Source organism: Rutilus rutilus, assembly GCF_951802725.1.
Source record: "Rutilus rutilus genome assembly, chromosome: 13".
Lineage (NCBI taxonomy): Eukaryota > Metazoa > Chordata > Actinopteri > Cypriniformes > Leuciscidae > Rutilus > Rutilus rutilus.
The window spans coordinates 21183334-21206150 of record NC_140218.1 but is presented as its reverse complement, the minus strand read 5'-3'; the positions used below and the strand labels follow the sequence as shown (position 1 = coordinate 21206150).

Below are 22817 nucleotides of genomic sequence, written 5' to 3'. Positions count from 1 at the left end.
CAAAGCACAGTCAAATTTGTGGTGGGCGTGACATGTTCAACACAATATTATTTTTTAGTAATGCAGATCCGAGCTGAGAGACAGATGTCTGTTTTGAAGCGACATGTGATGTAGCATGTCAACTCACTATACGGCTAAATAAATCACCACATGCATCCAAATTAATCATAACACACGGACAAAACTGGAGAGAGCGCTTCACAGAAAGAAACGAGTCTTGTCAATCAGACACAGACGACGGCAGGTGAGCTTAGATTCGATCTCATCCAGACAGAATTGCAACTCATCTGACAATGAAAGCAACATTTATTTACTTCTTAGTCTTACTTCATTTTTAGCTTATACAAAAACACAGGATGTGCAAACGCATGCTCACCGTCCCAGAGCTGCAGTGTTATGAAATAGCTTTATCGCATTGATGTGCTCTTTGTTCAGACAGACATTTGTCAACTGATCCAGGTTAAAGTGTGTGCATTGAGCATTTCTTTGTATCTGATGCTGTCGTTTAAAGCGTTTGAAACATGTTATGAGGGCTGAATGATGTTTTTCGTCTTTTAGCTGTCAGTGCTACTGCCTGTACTGTAAAATCCCATCTGAACAAAGGCAATATGAGATCAGCCACCAAGCTAATACTGTTAAATAAGGCAACATATTCCTCTGTTGTATGGTTTCATTTGTTGTTATGGTATGTACATGGCCAGCAGAAAATTATTTCCCAAACATCTACAATGAGCTTTTCTATTTCCAATTCTTGAACGAATCGTTCGTTTGAGTCGGATCTTTTCAATGAATCGTTTTTCAATGAATGAATGATTTGAATCCGACTGTATCGTTTCACTGGGAATCCTCTCTTTCGGACATATTGGATTCGTAATAACCGATGATTGAGCTGATAATAGCATTAGAGATGGAAACACAGGGAACACGTGGGAACGTAATTATTTCATGACGTAAAATAATTGCTGAAATGTTTTGTAACGAACTGTTCGAAGGAACCGATTCGAGGGAAGGAGTCTGACTTTCCATCACTAGCTAACTGATGTTAAGGAGGTGTGATTTGAGAATTGTGATGTAGCTTTTAAACAGTGTAGATGGAGCGTTATCAAATTGCTCGACGATTACTTGTTGTTGATGTTGTTTTGATGTAAGCAGTATCATCGGAGCCTCTAATAAGAGCTAAACAAATTGTAAAGCAAACATCCGGCGCGACCTTAAAATGTGACGTCAGCGACCAGCACTCATGCGGCTTTCATTTACGTCAACAACACACAAGCTCCCAAACTGAGGCTTTATGCATTTTTCATATGGACTGTGATGATGCTCAGCCGCTGCACTCTAGGATTCAATCCAAAACATTCTTCATAAAGCAGACAAGCGAAACAAAAGGAAAAGGCGTCATCCATCAGTTCAGGTAGTGCTGGTTATGCTCAGTGTTATTCTGCTGGATGACTTGAATGGATCAGAGGAGGAGGAGGAGGGGTGAGAGATGCTCTGTCTGGATGGGACACGGTGTGCTGAGTCAGATTTAATGATACTGGGGATGTTTGTAGGGATTGTCTTTAGCTGTATAACTGTGAATACTCTGTCTAGTATGCAAGAGGAAAAAATGTATATTTTTATATACTGAATAATCCGGTCCTCACATTTCTGCTAAATACCAGTATTACAGCTATTGCTCCTACTGTACAATCCTAAAAATGAATACATTTTTGGTTCCCAACACCGTAAGAAGCTTTCAGAAACTTTTTATCAGATTAATATAATTTTTTTGATTATTATTTAATTTTATTTGAGCAAGTTACTATAATATATTGTAAATAATAGGCACCATTCATGAGACGCAAGGACACCTTACAAGCATCAAAAAGCACATATCAGCATAAAATATAAAGGCTCTCAGTATGGCCTAAAAAACACAACATACAGTAAGATGGGTACATAAATACAATCACATTAAAGCCTGTTTAAAACGAACCCATGGAGGTCATGCGGATATGAGACAGAACAAGAGTGAGTGCAGAAGAAGATCTAAGAGCAGGAGTGTATGTGAGAAGAAACCGGACAAATATTAACAGGTGAAATTATTAAGTGCCTTATGGGTAAGCAGCAAAACCTTAAAGGCAATACCTTGTATTTAAAGGTTAACCAGATACAAGTACAAGGGATGTGTGTTCAGTTGAAGGAGTTCTGGAAATAATACACACAGCTGAGTTCAGCACTAATGAAGTTTGTGAAGAAGTCATTGCCTGAAAAAACATCATAATACAACTTTATTAAGCAGTAATGCTGGAGTTTCTCAATTTGTTTTGAGGGGCCACACAGAGGCAGGCATCTACAGAAACTCTATCCTGAGTGCCTACCATACTACAAATAACTATTGTCAACAGTTTCATCTATTCTGCATTTTTAAACAGTTAGTGACCTCAGGTTTCAGACCGCATCGTTTGCTTTGTATAACTAAAGGATTTATACATCTGAAACCTCATAGCCATTTTGTGGGCAGCCACACCACTGCTGGCTGTAATACTGAGCCTATGACTCTTTTCATGCTCTTTCACCTGTCGTCTGTTATTTGGAGTAACATGAGTAATGCTTTAGGAGTTGGAGCCGTATGGTTAGGATAGGAAAACAACAAAACATCCCATCGCTTAAGGCTTTAGTTTATTTGATTTAAAACACTATACACCTCAACATCTAATAGAAGAGGTGCCGTCAACTGGATTGCTATTTATCATCCTCCTTTAAATTGTCTCTCACTGATCCAGCCAATCTTCCCACTCAAAGTGAAGTGTATGACAGATACCCAGCACATGTTACCGTGGGCACAGCACAGTGGTTTCTATAGTGATGCTTTTGGAGAATTGAATGTGTGCAGCTGGCTGGCCAACTCATCACGACGTGTCCTGGTTCAACCGTTCCATACCATTCGTTCCTTCATCTGGAACACAGTTTCATTATTAAAATCAACCAGCCGGTTTATTTATGCAGCGAGTGAGTCTTTATGTGTGCGAGAGACCAAATTTAAATAGCTTTTGAGGCCTCAGGCCAGTGAGAAAAGGCCACTGAGTATTGAGGAGCAAACCATATGTAGCTATAAGCTATAAAATAAGTGGGAATTTGTAATGTGAAGTGATAATTTTCATGATATTTAAGGCTTGAGCGCTTCGGTCTGGCTCGCTTCTCCCATTATGATTCTGTACTCGTTGTTCAAAATGCCCTGAAGCAACCATTATGCTGTATGGAAAGGAAATGTGAACCAAGAAGGCACAAATTAAAATGGATTTACTGCCTGACAAAGAACTCAAAGATTGTTAGAGGTAATGCACAGATGTTAAACGTTAAACATGACATTAGTTATTAATTAGCATTAGCTTGAATGAGAGTTCTTAAAGACCCTCATGAAATCATTTTTTATTTCTTGTCTTCACTTAGCCTATTTCCTATTTAAATAGGAAATAAACTTCATCATAGCCTATGGTCTATTTACCATAATTGTTTTATATTTATTGAATTTTTTTATTTTTTTTATTACAGTTGTGGTCAGAATTATTGGCACCCCTGGTAAATATGATCAAAGATGGCTGTAAAAATAAATCTGCATTCAATTCAAAATCTGCAATCTCAAAGAATTTGCAAAAATCTTTCATTGAAGTAAAATAATTGAAAGTGGGGGGGAAAAATCACATTATGAAATAAAAGTTTTTCTCCAAAACATGTTGGCCACAATTATTGGCACCCTTTAATTAAAAACTTTTTGCAACCCTTTTGCCAAGATAACAGCTCTGAGTTTTCTCCTATAATGCCTAATGAGTTTAGAGAACACCTGACAAGAGATCAGAGACCGTTCCTCCATACAGAATCTCTCCAGATCCTTCAGATTCCCAGATCCATGTTGGTGCTTCTCTTCAGTTCAGCCACTCATCTTCTATAGGGTTCAGGTCAGGGGACTGGGATGGCCATGGCAGAAGCTTCATTTTGTGCTCAGTGACACATTTTTGATGTTTGTTTTGGATCGTTTGATTTGTTATCTGTTAGTATTTGCTAGAATCTATAATACCATGTATCTGAACAAGATGTCCAGGACCTCCAACAAAAAAATAGGCCCACAACATTAAAGACCCAGCGGTATATTTAACCTCGGGCATGGGGTACTTTGTATCCCAGTTTGCATCAAACCCATCATGGGGGGTTGCTGCCAAAAATATATATTTTTTTAGTTTCATCTGATCTGACCATAGAAGCCGGTCCCTTTTGAAGTTCCAGTCGTGTCTGACAACTGAATACTCGTGTCTGAAAACTCGTCAATCTTCAGATTTTCATTTTCCTAAATTTCTCACTTGTAGAGGTCAATACTCAATAAGATTTAGGGGTATTGAATTATGGAATGGTTTATCCCATTTAGCAAGAAAATGTTCTTCTTTAATATGTTATAAAAGATGTATAAAGGATAATTTTATTGCTGTCTTGTAACTGTTTTCTTTTTTGTTTGTTTATGTATTTTATGTACCCTATAGGATTTGTTTTTGATTGTATATTATTATTATGTTGTGATTAACTTGATTCAGTCATACATTTATATATTTGTTATTGTAATTTAGCTCTTTCTTTAATTTCATAGTTTCTGTTTTTCTTCTTTTCTGCCTCTCCCAGCACAGTATTTTCTTGTTTTTATTGTAGGCCTATATATTTTAATTTGTGCAAAAAAACTAAACTAAAAACTAAAATATGCTGGAGTTTGTTTTTGGATGAGCGAGGAGGACTTTTCTTGGACCCCTCCCAAACAACATGTGGTGATGTAGGTGCTGTTTGATGTTTTTATTTTTATTATTTAGGACCCTAATACTCAACGAATCTCTGCAATTCTCCGTATGTGATCCTTGGAGAGTCTTTGGCCACTCAAACTTTCCTCCTTGCCTTGCATTAAAGCAATGTAGAGACACGTCCTCTTCCAGGCAGATTCTTAACATCTTTAGTTGATTGAAACTTCTTGAATTTTTGGCCTGATGGTGGAAATGGGAATTTTGAATGCTTTAGCTATTATCTTAAGCCACTTTCTATTTTGTGAAGCTCAACAATCTTTTGCTGCACATAAGAACTATATTATTTGGTTTTTACTCATTGTGACGGATGATTAAGGGAATTTGGCTTTTGTGTTTCCTCATATTTAAACTCCTGTGAAACAAGAAGTCATAGCTAGACAATTTCATGTTCCTAGTCACCCTGGTGTGCTAAAAAAATAAATATTAATGTTAATATACTTCAGAGATATTTTATCAAAAAAATTCTAGGGGTGCCAATAATTGTTGCCAATGTGTTTTGAAGGAAAAACATTTATTTCATAATATGATTTACCTCCTACTTTCAATTCTTTTACTTCAATGAAAGGTTAGATATTTGCACATTTTTTAAATGAAAAATCAAAGGGATAAACAATGAAGATTTATTTTTACAGCCATCTTTGATCATATTTACCAGGGGTGGCAATAATTCTGACCACATGTATATCATTCACAATCCTTCATGAGATTGTAGTTCTTTCCCTCATTGAAGTTAAGTACATTCTTGTACCTTTGTCAGATTTTTAAATACTTTTATCTTCAAATTAAATGTTTGTTGGTTGGTTTGGTTCATGGCTCATAACTCTTTAACAAAGACTTAAAAAAATTTATGGAAAAAATACTTCCAGAACCAAGACCATTGAAAAAGTGGGTTGGCACTGTTGCACTCTATTAGGAGGAGGGACATTCTCGTTTTAGACAGCATTTGATTGGACAAAAATCTGTAGTGCAGGATGAGTCATCAATACTTTTGGACTTTTTTCTGAAGAGGAAGAGTATATATCTGTTAAAAGCCTCAAAACCCAATTTTTGACTTCATATGGTGTGTTTCTCTCTTCCTGTAGTGTCCTAGAGTGAGGCCCAGGCTCCAGCAGGCCTTGGAGAGCACCGGCATGATGGAGGGGGGTATGCAGCTGCTGAACCGGGATGGACACAGCATCTCACACAACTCCAAACGCCACTACCACGACTCCTTCGTGTCCATGAACCGCATGCGGCAGCGCGGCCTGCTCTGCGACATTGTGCTTCATGTGGCCAACAAGGAGATCAAGGCACACAAGGTGGTGCTGGCCTCCTGCAGTCCATACTTCCACGCCATGTTTACAAGTAGGTCTTATTCTACATTGCTATTTTAGAAATGAAAATGGTTCTGGCCAATATGTCTTAAATAGGGCTGTCATGGTATCAGATGTTTTTTTTTTTTTTAGCACTCCATAATGCCCTATTTGAGGTAAAAATATAAAAAATACTGCTCTCTAAAGATATTTGAAGTAAACATACGATAATCCATAAGTATTTATAAGTTTTGGTAACCAGGTGCAATACCGCCACCTACTGTACTTTGGGATGTCAACCAGATACTGGCATTGGATTATTTATGTGCCATATTATCATACGTGTCCTATGCATTTGAGATAATACCGTTATCGCCAATACCGGTATATTCCGACACCCCTAATTAACACGATAACAATATAATTGTTTTAAATATCACGGTTATCGTCAATACCGGTTTATTGCGACACCTCCAATTAACACGATAACAATATTACATTTTTTAAATATCACGGTTATCGTCAATACCGATATATTGCGAAACCTCTAGTCTCAAAGAGAACTTTTTTTTGCCTAGTAATGTTAGGGATGGCCATTTTTGTAAATGTTTCATTTCGAATACTGATAGGTCTGTTATAGACCTGCTACAAAAATAAATGTTGACAAATAAAAATATCACATGAAAATATTTCTATAAAAATATAAAAATACAACTAGAAAAATAACACTGCTAGATTAGCAATAATGCACCAATGTTTTCGAAAAAAAGAAATGGGATTAGCTGCATGGAGTGAAGCTGAAGAGTGTTAGCCCGTTTTAAATAACACATCCTACATGAGATTAATCAGAAATCCTAGATACACAACATAGCTGTAACATTACAACTTATATCTGCACAAAAAGACGCAAATGCAAGTGAACTTGCACTAAGTTACGTGCTAGGCAGAGAGTGTTACTCCCGTTGTGGATACGCTCTTCCTCGTAACAACGTGCTGAAACATGGGCTACTAAAGCACAAAGAGTTCACAACATTCTATAGTGTTCTCATTATAATGTTATGGCGCTGCACAGCTTCCTCCTAATTGTATTTTCACCTGCTGTCAAGTAATTCCAGACATCCCTGCATGTTTTCGAAGCTATGTCGAGAAACAATTTTAGTTAGAACATATGCCTACTGTTGAAAAAAAATGCCTAGAAAAAATAACACTGCTGGATTATTATTAACATCATCAATGTTTCTGAAAAAGAAATATGACCCCTAAGTAACCCAATAATAGACAATAATGTTGGGCATTGCCGTTTGAACTGATGCTGAAGAGTTTATGAACACTGGTAAACTAAAGCGCTTTGTTAGCGGGTTAATAAACTCAACCAAACGCATCCTATATGAGATTAATCAGATATATAGGCTACTAATAAAATTAATATTACGACTTACATCTGCACGTGAACTTGACCGTGCTTGTCTGAATGTGTAACTCCTGTTGTGGATGCACTCTTCCTGTACCAACAACACTTAAACACGGACAACTACTAAAGCACAAAGAATTTACAACATTCTATTATAATAGTGTTCAAATTATAATATTATGTATATGGCAGATTGGTGCTGCACATCTTGCGCCTAACTGTATTTTCATGATACAAAGTGATTCAGGCATCACTGCGCACTTTAAAATCCATAGTTTTACTTTATATCTCCGGTCTGGACAGCATACTGTCCTAACACTAACCAATCAGACCTCAGGTACTGCCCAAAATGCCACAATAACCAATCAGAGAAAAAGAAATATATTTTTTAAAGTCATGGCGATCATTGGTTTCATGATCGAGTACTCAAGTACTTGTGCACATCCCTAGGTAATGCATTTTATTTTTACAAGTTTAATATCTGCGATTATTTACTATATTTAAGTTTATTGTTGTTGTGTGAAATCAGGAGTACGCTATCATATAGATAGTTCCAAAGCTAACACATGAACTAAAAGGTGAAAAAACTATTTTGACTTCACATGGTCTTTAAGGTGAACATGTATTGTGTATTGTGTAGTTTATATCCTATGTACATTACCTCAGCTTCTGTTTCAAGCCTTTCCTTCCTTCCTTCCTTCCTTCCTTCCTGCTTTTTGTCATCTCCTAATGTTTTTCCATGCTTTATTCTCTTCCCTGTCTTGGTCTCAGATCAGCAGGTGCCTGGTTTTTCCTATTGCTCAACAGTCCCGCTTCACCTCAGACTAGATTGTGATGGTATGAGTCAGGACAATGTGGGCTCTTCAGAGCCATGACTATTCTGAACTTACCATACACTAGATCTACTTACAATGCACTGATTTAAACTCCATTATACATATCAAAACTTGCTTAACTTACAACAAATAATCTTCTTGAGTCTGGACAAATTTGTACTAACACTGAGTGTGCTGCATTTCTCTTATATGTAATTCTAATTTCTAACAAAATTATTGTTCATATTTTCTTGAACCCCCGGTTTCACAGACAAGGCTTAAGCTAGTCTCAGACTAAAATACATGTTTGAGCTGTTTTAACTAAAAGCAACTTGCACTGACATATCTTAAAATATGTCAGTGCCATTGTTTTGTCTCAAGATGCACAGCATTAATGTTTTTTTCTAAGGCACGTTTATAAAAGCTACTTAAATGTCCTAATTGAACGAAGGCCTAATCCTGGTTTAAGATTAGCCCTGTCTGTGAAACCAGGCCTATATATCTGCTAACAGTATGATGACAAATAATATCCAAATAGAAATAAGTGGTTACGATTATAAAGATGTAAAAACACAAAAGAAGATATTCTCTTTCCTTTCATCAAATGACATTATGCAAACAGTTTAAAATTTGTCTACAAAGATTGTCTCAAAAATGTTTATTTAAATGATCCAGCAGTTCATTTTTGTGTGGAATGTTAATTTAACTGTTCAGTGTACGTCTCATATATATATTTTTAATGTTTTTATTTTTATATTTAGTATAAATACTATTATAGTATTTATTATTATTTTGAGTTTGCTTTTATTTTTTATATTTTTAGTTTTAGGTTTGGTAATTTTCTTGGTTTTACAATTTTATAAATTTTTTTATATTTTTATTTCTTTAATACATTTTTTATTTCAGTTTAATTAGTTGCCAAAGCAGCATTTCTAAAAAAAAAAATTTAAAAAAAAAATTAACTAATATTTATTTTATTTCAACTTTATTTTAATTAGCGAGAACTATTTTTAATAGTTTTAATTGAGAATAACAACACTAGTCTCAAGGGTCGTTCATTCATAAAGGGATTTCTGGTTTCATGAATGTCACTGAACGTTGACAATGCAACAAAATTGAACAGAGTTTGCTAACTTTATGCAGATTTCATGCAAATATAGTACATACAGTGAGATACAGTCTGTCTGATACAGTTAAATATAGCAGTCGTGTAGGAACGTCTGCTAGCATCCAACAGTACAGATACTCTGTGAACTCCGAGCAGATGATCATCCCATTTCTGATCAGATTTTCAAAAGCTATTGCCAGGGGAGCAGCACCAATAACGTTCTAATGGGAACATCCACTTCGACAAACAGTACAACCACCAGAGCTCGCTGTATGTGTGAACGGGACATCAGTATCGTCAAACCCCTGGGAAACGGCCTAAATCTACCATTGTTCTTCAAAAGCCTCTATTGCACAGCTGTGTGTGTTGTGACTGTGCAGATGAGATGTCAGAGAGCCGTCAGACCCACGTGACCCTGCATGACATTGACCCTCAGGCTCTGGAGCAGCTGGTGCAGTACGCCTATACTGCAGAAATCGTAGTAGGAGAAGGAAATGTGCAGGTACGTCGACTTTAGTGTCTTTTGAACAGCATACTGTTTTTTCATGCTCACAATTACCAGGATGTAATCTAGTTTGCTCTGTGAGGTGCTTAACAAGGTGGTGTGTTCAGATGGTTTGTGCAAACTTACAATTTGCATCTTTGCAAATGCAGGCCTTGTATTTGTGCTGTTTCAAAAGAACAAATGCATATGTGGCAGCTAATTTACAAGAATTTGGCTCATGATTAGACTAAAGGTGGAGTCACATCAGTGAAACTTCAGTGCATTTCCAGCAAAACCTTGCATGCACAAAGGGTCCATTGTCTATTGACAATAGTGTAGGCTCACACAGAAGTCACTTTCAAACCAAGCAGCTTTCTCTTGGTTATTGTAACAAATTTGAACATGAATGGAGGGACTTTTTTGGCCTCAACATTGCTGTTGAAATGGGCAAAAAAACAAATGTAACAGCAAAATCCAGTAAATGTGACCGTACCTTAAAGGGATAGTTCACCCAAAAATGAAAATTCTGTCATCATTTACTCACCCTCAAGTTGTTCCAAACCTTTATGAGTTTCTTTGTTCTGCTGAACACAAAGGAAGATATTTGGAAGAATGTTTGTAATCAACAGATCTCGGTCCCCATTGACTTCCATAGTAGGAAAAAAATATACTATGGTAGTCAATGGGGACCGAGATCTGTTTGGTTACAAACATTCTTCCAAATATCTTCCTTTGTGTTCAGCAGAACAAAGAAACTCATACAGGTTTGGAACAACTTGAGGGTGAGTAAACAATGATAGAATTTTCATTTTTGGGTGAACTATCCCTTTAAGATGATGTTAAAGATTCATTTCTGAAAATGACTACTTCTTAATTCTTACTTCTACTGCTTTACTCGAGCAGACCTTGTTGCCGGCAGCTAGTCTCCTGCAGCTCAACGGAGTGAGAGATGCCTGCTGTAAATTCCTCCTCAGTCAGCTGGACCCCTCAAACTGCCTGGGCATCCGTGGCTTTGCAGACACTCACTCCTGCAGCGACCTTCTCAAGTCAGCCCATAAGTACGTCCTGCAGCACTTCGTAGAGGTCTCGAAGACTGAGGAGTTTATGCTGCTACCTCTCAAACAGGTGAGCGATCTGCTTTGTAATGTAGTAGAATAGTAGTTAAAGGATATAGTTCACCCCAAAAATTCTTCATCATTTTCAGCGTTATTTTAGTATTTTGTCATTAATAATAATTTATTTTATTTGTAGAAGTTTAGTGCTTTAGCACTTAAATGTATTTATTTCAGTTAGTTCCCATAGCAACATTTCTCTTTATTTAATTCTGTGCAACAAAATGATAATTTTTAGGTAAAACATAAATGTGAATGAGGACTGGGGTTGTTAAGCACATGATAGCTTTGTGTGAGGAACAGATTGAATCACCCGGGGTCATAAAAAATTCTAACTGTAAGAAACTCTGATGCAAGAGGGGTTTTAAGAATAGATTTATTCAGGATGTAAAAAGAAGGGTGTAAAGTGTACCCGTTAAATGATGCATGGGGAGTGCTGGGGAGTTGAGCCATAACAATCCTTGAGGGAAAAATGGTTTTGGCCACGGATGTCTAATTATATATATTTGTCACTGACACCACTTCCTGTCACATTGGCCTTGAGCTTTTTAAAAACAGTCTCTTCACTTGATCCGGCCTCTCCTCCTCTCTGTCGTCTGGGAAGTCTTGATTCTTTTGACTTAGTCTGAGAAAAAAAAAAAAAATTAACTGGTCTATTTCGACCTTCGCTGCAGGAATGCTGGTCACATCCTGGCTTTTAATACGCCCCCTCATCCTACTCAAAGAAAAACTCTCCCAAGGTCTAGAGAAAGCTGTCCATTAGCATTCCCATTAAACTCAATGGCAGTTGTTCAGCTGGTGCAGAGTTTCTCAGAAGTGTGTGGTTCAAATTCTGACATCTTTGCTCATGGGCATTATGGGAACTGAAGTTTTGAATCACCAGGGGTCTCATTTATAAAGCGTGCGTACGCACAAAACGGGGCTGGAAACGTACGTACGCCAGTTCCCACGCAAAGGTTGTGATCTATAAAAAACAAACTTGACGGGAGAATGTGCGCACCTTTAAGCAAACTTTGAGCCGTGCGTACGCACATTCTGGAGCAGAAGGGAATTGGCGACACCGATGGTGAGCTGGAGTTAAGTGTCTTTTTGGTCACTTTTAGACAGAAAATCTAAAGAAAATTTAACATATACAGAAAGATAATACAAATATAATTTCACTCACCAAGCCTGCCACTTGAAGCAAATATCCATTCCTTCTTAAATGTCCGCGCCAGCGAGCGCGTTGGGCCGTTTAGTGAAACTGACGCAAATAACAGTTTAAATAAATAAAATAATGATTTAAACTAATGGAGTTAAGCACTTAAACATGAAGTCATTACTGAGAAGTTACAACATTTTTATATTCAAATTCAGTCAATAGAAATATTTGTTGTTAATGCAGTGTTTTTGAACACTTTTCCTCTGGCATGCTTTGTTTTAATGTTTTAACCACAGAGATAACTGCTTATCATGATAATACCAGATTGTCTGAGAAAATAGTTTCGTGCAAATAATGCCCAAGGACTATCTGTTTCCATTAAAAGTATCAATTAAAAATACAATTCGGCCAGTGGAAAAGATTGAGAAAAACTTTCTCTGAAATGTATTTTACACTATTTGATTTATGTATTCAAAAACAAGGCAAGGATAGGCAACTGCTTGATTTTTATTAATGTAATGTGTCTTGTACCGTTAAACGTTATCACGTGGATGAATAATCATATGCAAATGATATGCAGATGAGGATCTGCATAGTAAAACTAGGCGTTGTAAGCTCCATATATGGTTATTTCGGGGAGGAGACGCATGTGCGCACAATCTTCCGCTGACTGGGATTTATAAAGTGTATTCTGCGCAGGTTCTGGCGTACGAACGGTTTTATGAATCCGAATATTATTTTGCGTACGCCATTTTTGGCTTTCGGGCGCACGTACACTTTTAGTAAGGTTCCTACGCACAGTTTTATAAATGAGACCCCAGAGCTGTAAAAGCCATGCGACTAGCAACTATCTTAAACTGTGTCAAAGGAAGCAAGCAGGGAGACATATGTCAATTTATGTTTTTAAAATCCCCCTAAAAATTAATATTTGTAACATTTTTATATATATATATACTTTATATTTAACAAATAGAATATACTACTAAAGTGCCCCTATTCTGCTAATTTAAAGGTTTCTATTTTTTTGTTTTGAAGGTCTCCTACAATAGGTTTGAATCCAATGTCAAAAAACACTTACATTTTCTCATAATATACATTGCCCATAACCTCATTTCTCAAAGAGTCTGAAAACGTTTTGTTTGAAGACTCAGTCTCTCTAAACCCCTCTTTTCCGAAAGCTTTCTCTGCACTGATTGGTCAGATGTCTATTGTGATTGGTCTATCGCTTACAGTGCGTGTCGGAAACAAAACACCCATAACCATATCTGAATTTTGGCTCCGGAGGCTTCCTCAGCAACTCATACACAGTGATACGAACAGTATCGGTTTTTCCATATAAATGCCAGCGTGAGTTCTCATCCTTTTGACAACACAAACCAAACTCTTCCAGGCCTCAGCTGGAAGAAAGGAGACTTGGGTCAAAGTAGACATTGTTTGCGGGCAGCCAATTTAGGCCATAGGCTGGCATTATGCATGTAACAAGAAGTGAGACTGAAATTGCTGACGACTTGTTTCGGCAGTTTTGAATCAGGGCCCGTATGTATAAAACTTCTAAGAAATGCTCTTAAGAATAGTCTTAAGCTTTGACTTAAGTGTCAGAAAATACTTAGTAAAGAGTAGGACTTTTCTAAGAGTAGGAGACTTTTATAAAGCAGCTAAAAGCAACTTTCAGTAAAGTATAAGACTGATTCTTAAGTGCTGACTGAAGTGGCACTTAAGTGCTGTGAACTAAGGACTACAGTGATGTCAACCCAAAATGGCCGCCCTCAACCACCGAATCAGCCAATAGTGAGCCTGCAAGGATGAGGTCACTACAGCATGACACTAATCATTTAATTTTATTATAATAAAATAATTTAATTAAGACACTTTAATATTTAAATTTATTTTAAAAAATGCTTTGCATTGTGCAAAATTTTCGCAAATTAGTATTTATGCTGTGGAATCCTTTTCTATTGATGTGTGTCTCCTCATTTACAATTATGCAAACATGAGTTCCATCAATGGATCCAACAACTCAGGAAAGCCCGAAATACTCATTAAAGTGGCTTTATTTTACTGCGAGATTTGCAAAGTCAATGAACTGCCATACAGTAGTGGCCAAAACTGAGGCAAAGGAAAATTGTCAGATTCACCCTTTATTCAAATAGGGTTACAAATGTGTTAAAGATTTTGTACGCTTATTGTGTAGTTGTGCTTAGAGTCAATTGTTTATTTGTGATAACACAATGAAACATGTCAAATTGTACAGAGATAATAATTTAACAGCCAGGCCAAATGAACAAGAGGACAATGAAATATTAATAACTGACTATGTTGCAGACAATGTATGATTTTTTTTTTCTCCTGTGAGCTCTTTAGTGTTTTTTTTTTTTTTTTACCTGTAGCTGAAGTTAGGCCTTTCTTCAACCATATTATTGATCTGCCTGCATTGACACCATTGTCTCTGAACTGAACTGAGCTGAATGATGACATCACTGTTTTCTCCAGAGCGACTGTATAATGAACTAAATAGATAACTAATGACTAATGATCTTTTACAATGGAAATGAATCATCATCGAACTTACTTAAGCTGTACAATGGCACTATGTTCTTCTAGAGCTGCTGTACAGCCTGCCCAAACTAACTTTGTTGCATTATTTTCCTGTTATCACTTTGAAGCTGCTTTGAAACAATCTGTATTGTAAAAAGCGACTTGAAATAATTTAGTCAGATAAATATCTTTATTTTTATATTTATATATTTCAAATATTGTAAAATATGAGGGAAGAACAAAACACCATTTTCCTCATATTTTGATGGTTTAAGCAAACTTGTAGGGTCATTAAAATTTTTTAAATAAAAACAAACTTTTATTGTTTGATCAACTCCGTCATCATTTACTGTAACTCCAATACATCATATTTTCATTGAAAAGTGCGTGGCCTCCTCCTCTCTGTGGCCATCTTGTTACTCCTAACTAGGTTAGGAGACCTCTTCAGCTCTCTTAAGTAATGTAGGAGCTGAGACCTAGTCTTGACACTTAGGAACCTTTATGAATCACACTTATTTTTAAGTCTAGGAATAAAAGTAAAGTGACGTCATTCTTAGAATTTTGAGAGACTTAAGACAAAAATTTTACTCTGAGTGGCTTTATACATACGGCCCCAGTTCTTTATTTTAGGAGACAATAACTTTATTTGTCTTACACTTTGATCTTCAAAACTTTGCTGACCTTTTACAGTAACAAACAACTATTTTACACACTGCATGAAAGGTTTTGAAAAAGACACTTAAAAGAAATTTCATTTATTTTATTCAACAAAGATGCATTAAATTGTGACAAAAAAGTGATATTTATAACGTTAGAAAATATTTCTGTTTCAAATAAATGCTGTTCTTTTGAACGTTCCATTCATCAAAGAATGAAAAAACGTATTTAGTAAGCAGCACAGCTGTTATGAAACAATAATAATAAGAAAATTGTCTTGCATCAATCAGCATATTAAATGATTTCTGTTGAATGATGTGACACTGAAGACAGGAGTAATGGCTGCTGAAAATTCTACTTTGCCATCACAAGAATGCATAACATTTTAAAATAGAAAACTTGTTTTAAATTTTTATAATATTTCGTAATATTACTGTTTTTACTTAGCCTGGCTAACGTCAGACCAAGTCTCATTGAGACTTGGTCTGGGAACTACGTGCGCATTTTCTCGTATTTGAGGCGTGGTTTACGAATGCCCAGAGCCGTTTATTGGGCGCTATGAATGTCTATCAAATGCGCCTGTATGTAGCTCATAGCCAATCGCTTCAATTATACCAGATGACGTATGTAGAGTGAGAGAAATTCGACGAGGAAAAAGACGATGGGTCAAAGATTTATTTGTACACGATGGCGTTTAGCGAATATTACAGTTTGTGCAAGATAAACATGAGGGTAGAAGGTAACGTCGAGTCTGATATAAACAAACTGCTTCGGTGTCGTCATCATCTTGCTGCTCCCTCCCCGTTCTGTGATTGGTTCCCTTTTTCAGGGGAAAAATTGTCCCATGGTGTCCAGACTGCCATAGCAGCGTGAATAGAATCGCGCTGCGAGCAAGGCAGTATGGGGAAACCCAGGCTAGTTTTTACTGTATTTTGTCAAAAAAAAATCATTGGCAAGCATAAGAAAGCATAAAAAAAACTTAATATATGTACTTAATATATATTTTATACATTATTATATATCCCCCCCAAATATAATTGCAATATTTGCATTTTATATATTGCTTGGGAAAATGTATTCAGTCAGAATACACAGGAACGTTTGAATGGCTGTGAATTGAGAGAGCTGTTTTTTTTTTCTTGGCCCCAGATAATATAGTTACAGCTAACTGGACCGTGCTTATCAGCCAAACTTTGAACTCTTCTTCGACTCACCAAAGCAAAAATGTCAGCATGCATTACACCGCAGTGACACTGATATAAGTGCTCTCTGCATCAGCACTTCAATACACTGTCAATCATCCTGCTCGAATATGTGGTGACAACTGCACGTCAATGAGAAGCTGAGACAGCTAATCAGCAGAAAGCAGCCCCTGCTCTCATACAACACTAATTTCATCAGCTCTAATCCGCTCTCTTCGTAGAAGAGCGTTCTTTTGAATAATCGGAGTGCTGCTGGTAGTATTAGTTTCCCTGTGTTTTTGAAAAGTTACATGATTCCATGAAATCCCCCTGCTGTTCAGACACTGATTACAGAGGACCATTAGGGCATTGCTGATGACATAGACTGCTGTTCCCTCTCTGTCTGCGATTCTCTCTCACTCTTAACAGCTGTTGCAGGCTAGAGGCTTCCACTGGCCCCATATTTAACCCACAAGACCTAGGAAATGCTTGTAGTCATGTTAACTGTGCCCTTTGCCCCAAATAAACAAACAATCTGTGACAGGAATTCTGCAAAGGCTGTTGTAGTGCTTCTGAGTGTGTAGAATAGATGATGGTGATGGTATTACATTCGTCCCGAGCTGCTGTGATGCTGGTCATTTGGGTTGTAATCCTTAAAACCTCTGTCCATGTCCATGAGCTGGTCTCGGGCATTGGCTGAAGTCTCTTAAATTCATATTATAAAAATAATAGTAAGTAATTTTTGCTGTTTCTTCATCACTTACAGCAGCAAATTAAATTGCAAAATAATGGTATGGTTTTCCCAAACACTTATCACTTCTTCCACCCCTACCTCCCCTTCTGCCATTGTTCAATCTGAAACTCACTCAGCACTATTGGTTGACCCAGAAGTTGACATGTTAACATGAAGTTGGCAAACAAAGCAATGTTTTGAAAGTAAGTCAATTATAACTATGCCTTTTTTTTATTTTTGTAATGCCGATTTGAAAAAAACAACAACAACTGCAGAATGGGTTTAAATAAGGTAATGGATTAGTATACTATTTAGGGTCACCAAAAAATTTGCCAAAACACAACTAATAATGTTAAGGACTTTGGATTATATTGTTAAACCAAAATGTTATTTTCATATTGCCATTCAAAAGTTTGGGGTCAGTAAGATTTATTTTAAAGAAAATAAAACTTTTATTCAGCAAGGATTCATATAAGAATACTTTCCACAAAAATATGAAATGGCACAATTGTTTTCTACATTAATAATTTAGGAAATGTTAAATTTTGAGCTCCAAATCAGCATATTAGAATGATTTTTGAAGGATCATGTAACACTGAAAACGGAAGTAATATATAACATAATATAATTTCACAATATTACTGTTTTGACTGTATTTTTGATCAAATAAATGCAGAATTGGTGAGCATTAGAGACGACTTTTAAAATCATTTGAAAAAATCTTACCGACCCCCACTTGTAATTATACAGTAATTAGACTGTTGATTAATGTAATATTGACTTTCAAACAAACTTTTTCAAACAGATTTTGTTTTTACATTATTATAATGTGTCAAACTGAGCTGTCCCGTTCAATATGTTACATAATTTTGTTGTGTCAGTCTCTCAACAAGTGCATTTAAATGCGCTTCATTCACACTAAAACACAAATTTGTCTTTCAAAATGTTCATTAAAGACTTTAGTCTGACTGGAACCATAATCCTTTAGTTTTAAGATCAGTTATGAACCCTTTCTTGTGATTTCTGCAGGTGCTGGATCTGATCTCCAGTGATAACCTGAATGTCCCATCAGAGGAGGAGGTATACAGGGCTGTGCTGAGCTGGGTCAAGCATGACATTGATGGGCGGAGGCAACATGTGCCCCGGGTGGGTGTGATCCCTCCTGTCAAACTGCGCTTTTAGCAACATCACAGTAAATCACAGGATTAGCGCTTAATAAAGGATTATGTCTCTGCAACTTGATACTTGTTTCTCTATTCCCTTTCTTTGTACTCTCTGATCCTTTTTACACACACACACACGTCTTACCTCTCACTCCGTCCATTTCTCTGTTCAGCTGATGAAGTGTGTGCGTCTGCCCCTGCTGACACGAGACTTCCTGATGAGTAATGTGGATACAGAGCTGCTGGTGCGTCACCACTCCGAGTGCAAAGACCTGCTGATCGAGGCACTGAAGTATCACCTGATGCCCGAGCAGAGGGGCGTGCTCAGTAACAGCCGCACCCGACCGCGTCGATGCGAGGGAGCCAGTCCGGTCCTCTTCGCCGTAGGTCTGTAAACGAGCACGTAAAAACACGCATGCACAAATGTCCGTATGTTGTTGGATTGATTTAAATGCGTGTCTTTCAGGCGGGGGCAGTCTTTTTGCTATTCATGGAGACTGTGAGGCCTATGACACCAGGACTGACCGCTGGCACATGGTTGCGTCTATGTCAACACGGCGGGCACGAGTCGGAGTGGCTGCTATCGGAAACAAGCTCTATGCTGTGGGCGGGTACGCAGACCCTAAATCTTTTTCTGAGAATCAACTGCTTTTTCCTTTTATAACACCAATCTTAAGTGACAGAGACTCTTGTGTTTCGAATACCTTTTAAAAATTCTAAGTTATGTGGCATCAGTGTGAGCTGCTTTAGAATAAATTTTTTATAATTTTAAACCCCTGGAATAATTGGAAACCTAGGGAAGCCCGTTGACATTGGATCTCAATTTTGAATTTGATGTCATAATTTTTATTTTATATAATTATTCTTAATATCTTTTAATTTTGACTTTTCATAATTACTTAATAACTGACATTTTGTCATAATTTTCAACGTTTATCTCATATAACCTTGTATGAAAAAATTTATTTTGTCATAATGATGATTTACCAAAGCACATTTTTTTTCTTATGTGGCAAAAATGGCTTTCCATAGAATTTTTTTTTTTTTTTTTTTTTTTTACTAGCCAATAAACAACTACATCATGACAGGTTGTAAGTCTTTAACTCGATGCAGCATATTAAAAATACGGCATGATGCGAGATGCTGAAAAAACAGCAAGATATGACTACAACCAAAGACACATATAAATGTACATGAAAATAATGAAAAATAGCACAGATTTGATTTATTACATTACAAAGGGAACAGAATGTGCAGAAAGCTGTTATTTCCTTCAGATTTCTCTGCTGAGGCAATCAAGAAGTTACTTAAGGGTAATTAGGAAATGTGTCACTTGTTGACTAATGAAATTCTATGAATGATGACGGTCTTGTCTTTACTTGCATGATAAAGTTGCAATTTATACAAAGACGCATGAAAGATCTATTGTTCCTCTCTGTCTTTTCCCAAAACAGGTATGATGGCACCTCTGATTTGGCTACTGTAGAGTCGTATGATCCAGTAACAAATGTGTGGCAACCTGAAGTGTCCATGGGAACAAGGAGGAGCTGTTTAGGTGTGGCGGTCCTGCATGGGTTGTTGTATGCAGCCGGAGGATATGATGGTGCTTCCTGTCTCAACAGGTATGCTATTCAGTCAAATAAATGTGAAAATCATAAAAATAATACTAATAAAGAAACATATAAAACAGCATTGATTGTTAATCTAAGATCAGTTAAAGCTCTAAAAATGGATGTGAATTTTTTATTTAAAACATTTTTTTTTTAAATATAACTATTAATAATATTTTGATTGGAAATAAGATGACGATATGCAGGGAAAATGTCTCTTTTTATTATTATTATTACGTAATTGTCAAATAATATGACATTTCTCTCTCTCTCTCTCTTTGATTGCATCTTCAGTGCGGAGAGGTATGACCCTCTGACCAGTACCTGGACCTCCATTGCTGCCATGAGCACCAGAAGGAGATATGTTAGAGTGGCCACATTAGGTAAAAAATATATAATGCTCAGGGCTTGACATTAACTTTTTTGCTCACCAGCCACTGTGGCTAGTGGTTTTCCAAAGTTACTAGCCACACACAATTTTGACATTGATACCATGGGTAAAAACTGCCATATAGATATTTTTTTAATATTATCTCATAATTTGTATATATTAGGCTATATTAGTATATTAGGCTGTTTATATATTAGGGCCTGGAAAGTCCTTGAAAGGTCCTTGAATTTGAAGTTAACCAAGGTGTGGGAACCCTGACTACATTGTACTTAGTTTATTATTTCAAATGCCTTTTTTAAAAGACTACAATTGAAAAATGTATATATTTTATATAAAATTCAACCTGCCAAAGTGCTAGTAGGAGTGACAGTACAGCTGCAAGCTTTACCTATATCTTTGCGTGTTGGTTAATGTCCTCTATGTTTGCTCTAAATGCAAACATGAACCTGTTTCACATATTTCTTCTGTTAGATGGCAGTTTGTACGCTGTCGGTGGGTACGACAGCTCCTCGCACTTAGCCACAGTTGAAAAATACGACCCTCAGGTATGTGACACATTTCTCTCTGATATGTTGAACATTTTTCCAGGGTGTGTTTTATGTTTTCTCTCCATGGATAAATAAATGACTAAAGACGGTATTATATTTTTCAGAGTAATGTCTGGACTGCCATTGCCAACATGCTGAGCAGGAGGAGCAGTGCAGGGGTGGCTGTACTGGAGGGCATGCTTTATGTTGCAGGGGGCAATGACGGTACCAGCTGCCTAAATTCAGTGGAACGGTACAATCCAAAAACCAACACCTGGGAGGGAGTGGCCCCCATGAACATCCGCAGGTTCGAAAGTTGCATTCAAGCATTTGTTAAAGGGAAAGTTCACCCAAAAAAAATTTGCTCACCGTCATTTGCTCACCGTCATGTTATTCCAAGCCTATATGCATCTCTCTCCTCTGCAGATCACAAAATAAATTATTTTGGAAAGTTTTTTTTTTGCAATGGAAGTCATTGGGGTCCATTTGGCTTTTTTTGGACCCCATTGACTTTCATTAGCTATGTTTCCATCCAAAATGGCGAATTTTACATGCGCAAAATGGGAATGAAACATTGCATAAAACATTTGTAAATAAAGCACCGTTTCCATCCCATGTGTTCAAGAGAACAAAATCGTAAATCATAAATGCCTGGTGTTTGGGAACACAATCATGTGAGATGCTTCCAGGAGGGAATTAAACCAAACCATTCTGATGACAGACTTTGACTTGATGATCAATCCAACATTTGAGATGCTGTGCAATGAAATTGGTCTGCTGGTTAGTCCAGTTGTCCAATCACATCCACAGGCAAAGTCACGTGAGGTTTTTGTTGTGCATCGGGGGATTTATTCGGTAAATGTGTTTCCATCGTAGTTTATGCGCATGTCTTCTTATCTGAGTTTTTTTAGAATTCACGCGCATCTTTGCTTTTTTGTGTTTTACAGAAGAAAGTCATACAGGTTTGGAATGACAAAAAAAGTTTTTATTTTGTAATTTTTTAAGTTCCTAATGGACATTTTCTTCTCTTGGTCTTCAGGAGCACCCATGACCTGGTCGCCATGGATGGCTGGTTATACGCGGTTGGAGGCAATGATGGCAGCTCTAGTCTCAATTCCATAGAAAAATACAACCCTCGTAGCAACAAGTGGGTGGCGGCGTCATGCATGTTCACGCGCCGTAGCAGCGTTGGAGTCGCTGTCCTGGAGCTCCTCAACTTTCCTCCTCCGTCCTCTCCCACTCTTTCCGTCTCCTCCACAAGTCTTTGACAAAGGGTAAAAACCCGGCTTAGCTCCAGCGGCCTGCCCTGCGTGGCAAAGAAGCGCAACTGCTCGGTTTGAGCACCGGACGAGGAGTGTTTCGTGGGCAACAGCGGCCTCCCTCTGCCTGGAGGAATACTGCAGCATTCCAACAGATCACAAGGGTAAAAAAGGATGAAAAGAAAAATCCCACACTCTCACAACTCTCACCCTATAAACCCCAGTGCTTGAAAGTGCAAAATAATGTTGCTCTGCCATTTTGCGGTGACTTTGTGTATGATGTATATCTAAATGTATATTTAATTTATGTTTACGATTCTTTTTTGAAATATTAAGAAATAATATATTAAACAGAAGAAAAAAAAAGTATGAACAACTTTAGGAATGTAGCTCTTGACAGGTTCTGCCACGCATGTTTACAGAAAAAGTTCTGTAAAAAGTTTACAGAAAATATTTCCTTGGCAGAACACAATAATGTAGTGCTGCTGTGCCACACTAGGTGGTAGTAATGTGCAATGCTGCCCTGTCTCACCACAGATGCGCATGGACATTTACAAGAAGAAAATTCTCACAAAGCG

At 37.1% G+C, this 22817-nt stretch overlaps 1 protein-coding gene across 2 annotated transcripts; it reads left to right on the top strand.

Moving 5' to 3' along the window:
* Window positions 1-23: 23 nt before the first annotated feature.
* klhl17 (kelch-like family member 17) lies at window positions 24-22403 on the top strand. 2 transcript variants are annotated; one of them, XM_084428752.1, is made up of 12 exons: window positions 24-244; window positions 5903-6164; window positions 9827-9948; window positions 10834-11055; window positions 18319-18435; window positions 18626-18839; window positions 18919-19063; window positions 19907-20074; window positions 20357-20445; window positions 20925-20998; window positions 21106-21287; window positions 22020-22403. In XM_084428752.1, the coding sequence occupies exons 2-12, from the start codon at window positions 5951-5953 to the stop codon at window positions 22246-22248; spliced, it is 1776 nt and encodes a 591-aa protein (XP_084284878.1). In that variant the 5' UTR covers window positions 24-244; window positions 5903-5950; the 3' UTR covers window positions 22249-22403. The 2 variants fall into 2 exon arrangements, with proteins under 2 accessions (XP_084284878.1, XP_084284877.1); XM_084428751.1 differs by lacking the exon at window positions 24-244 and adding an exon at window positions 1297-1411.
* Window positions 22404-22817: the final 414 nt, after the last annotated feature.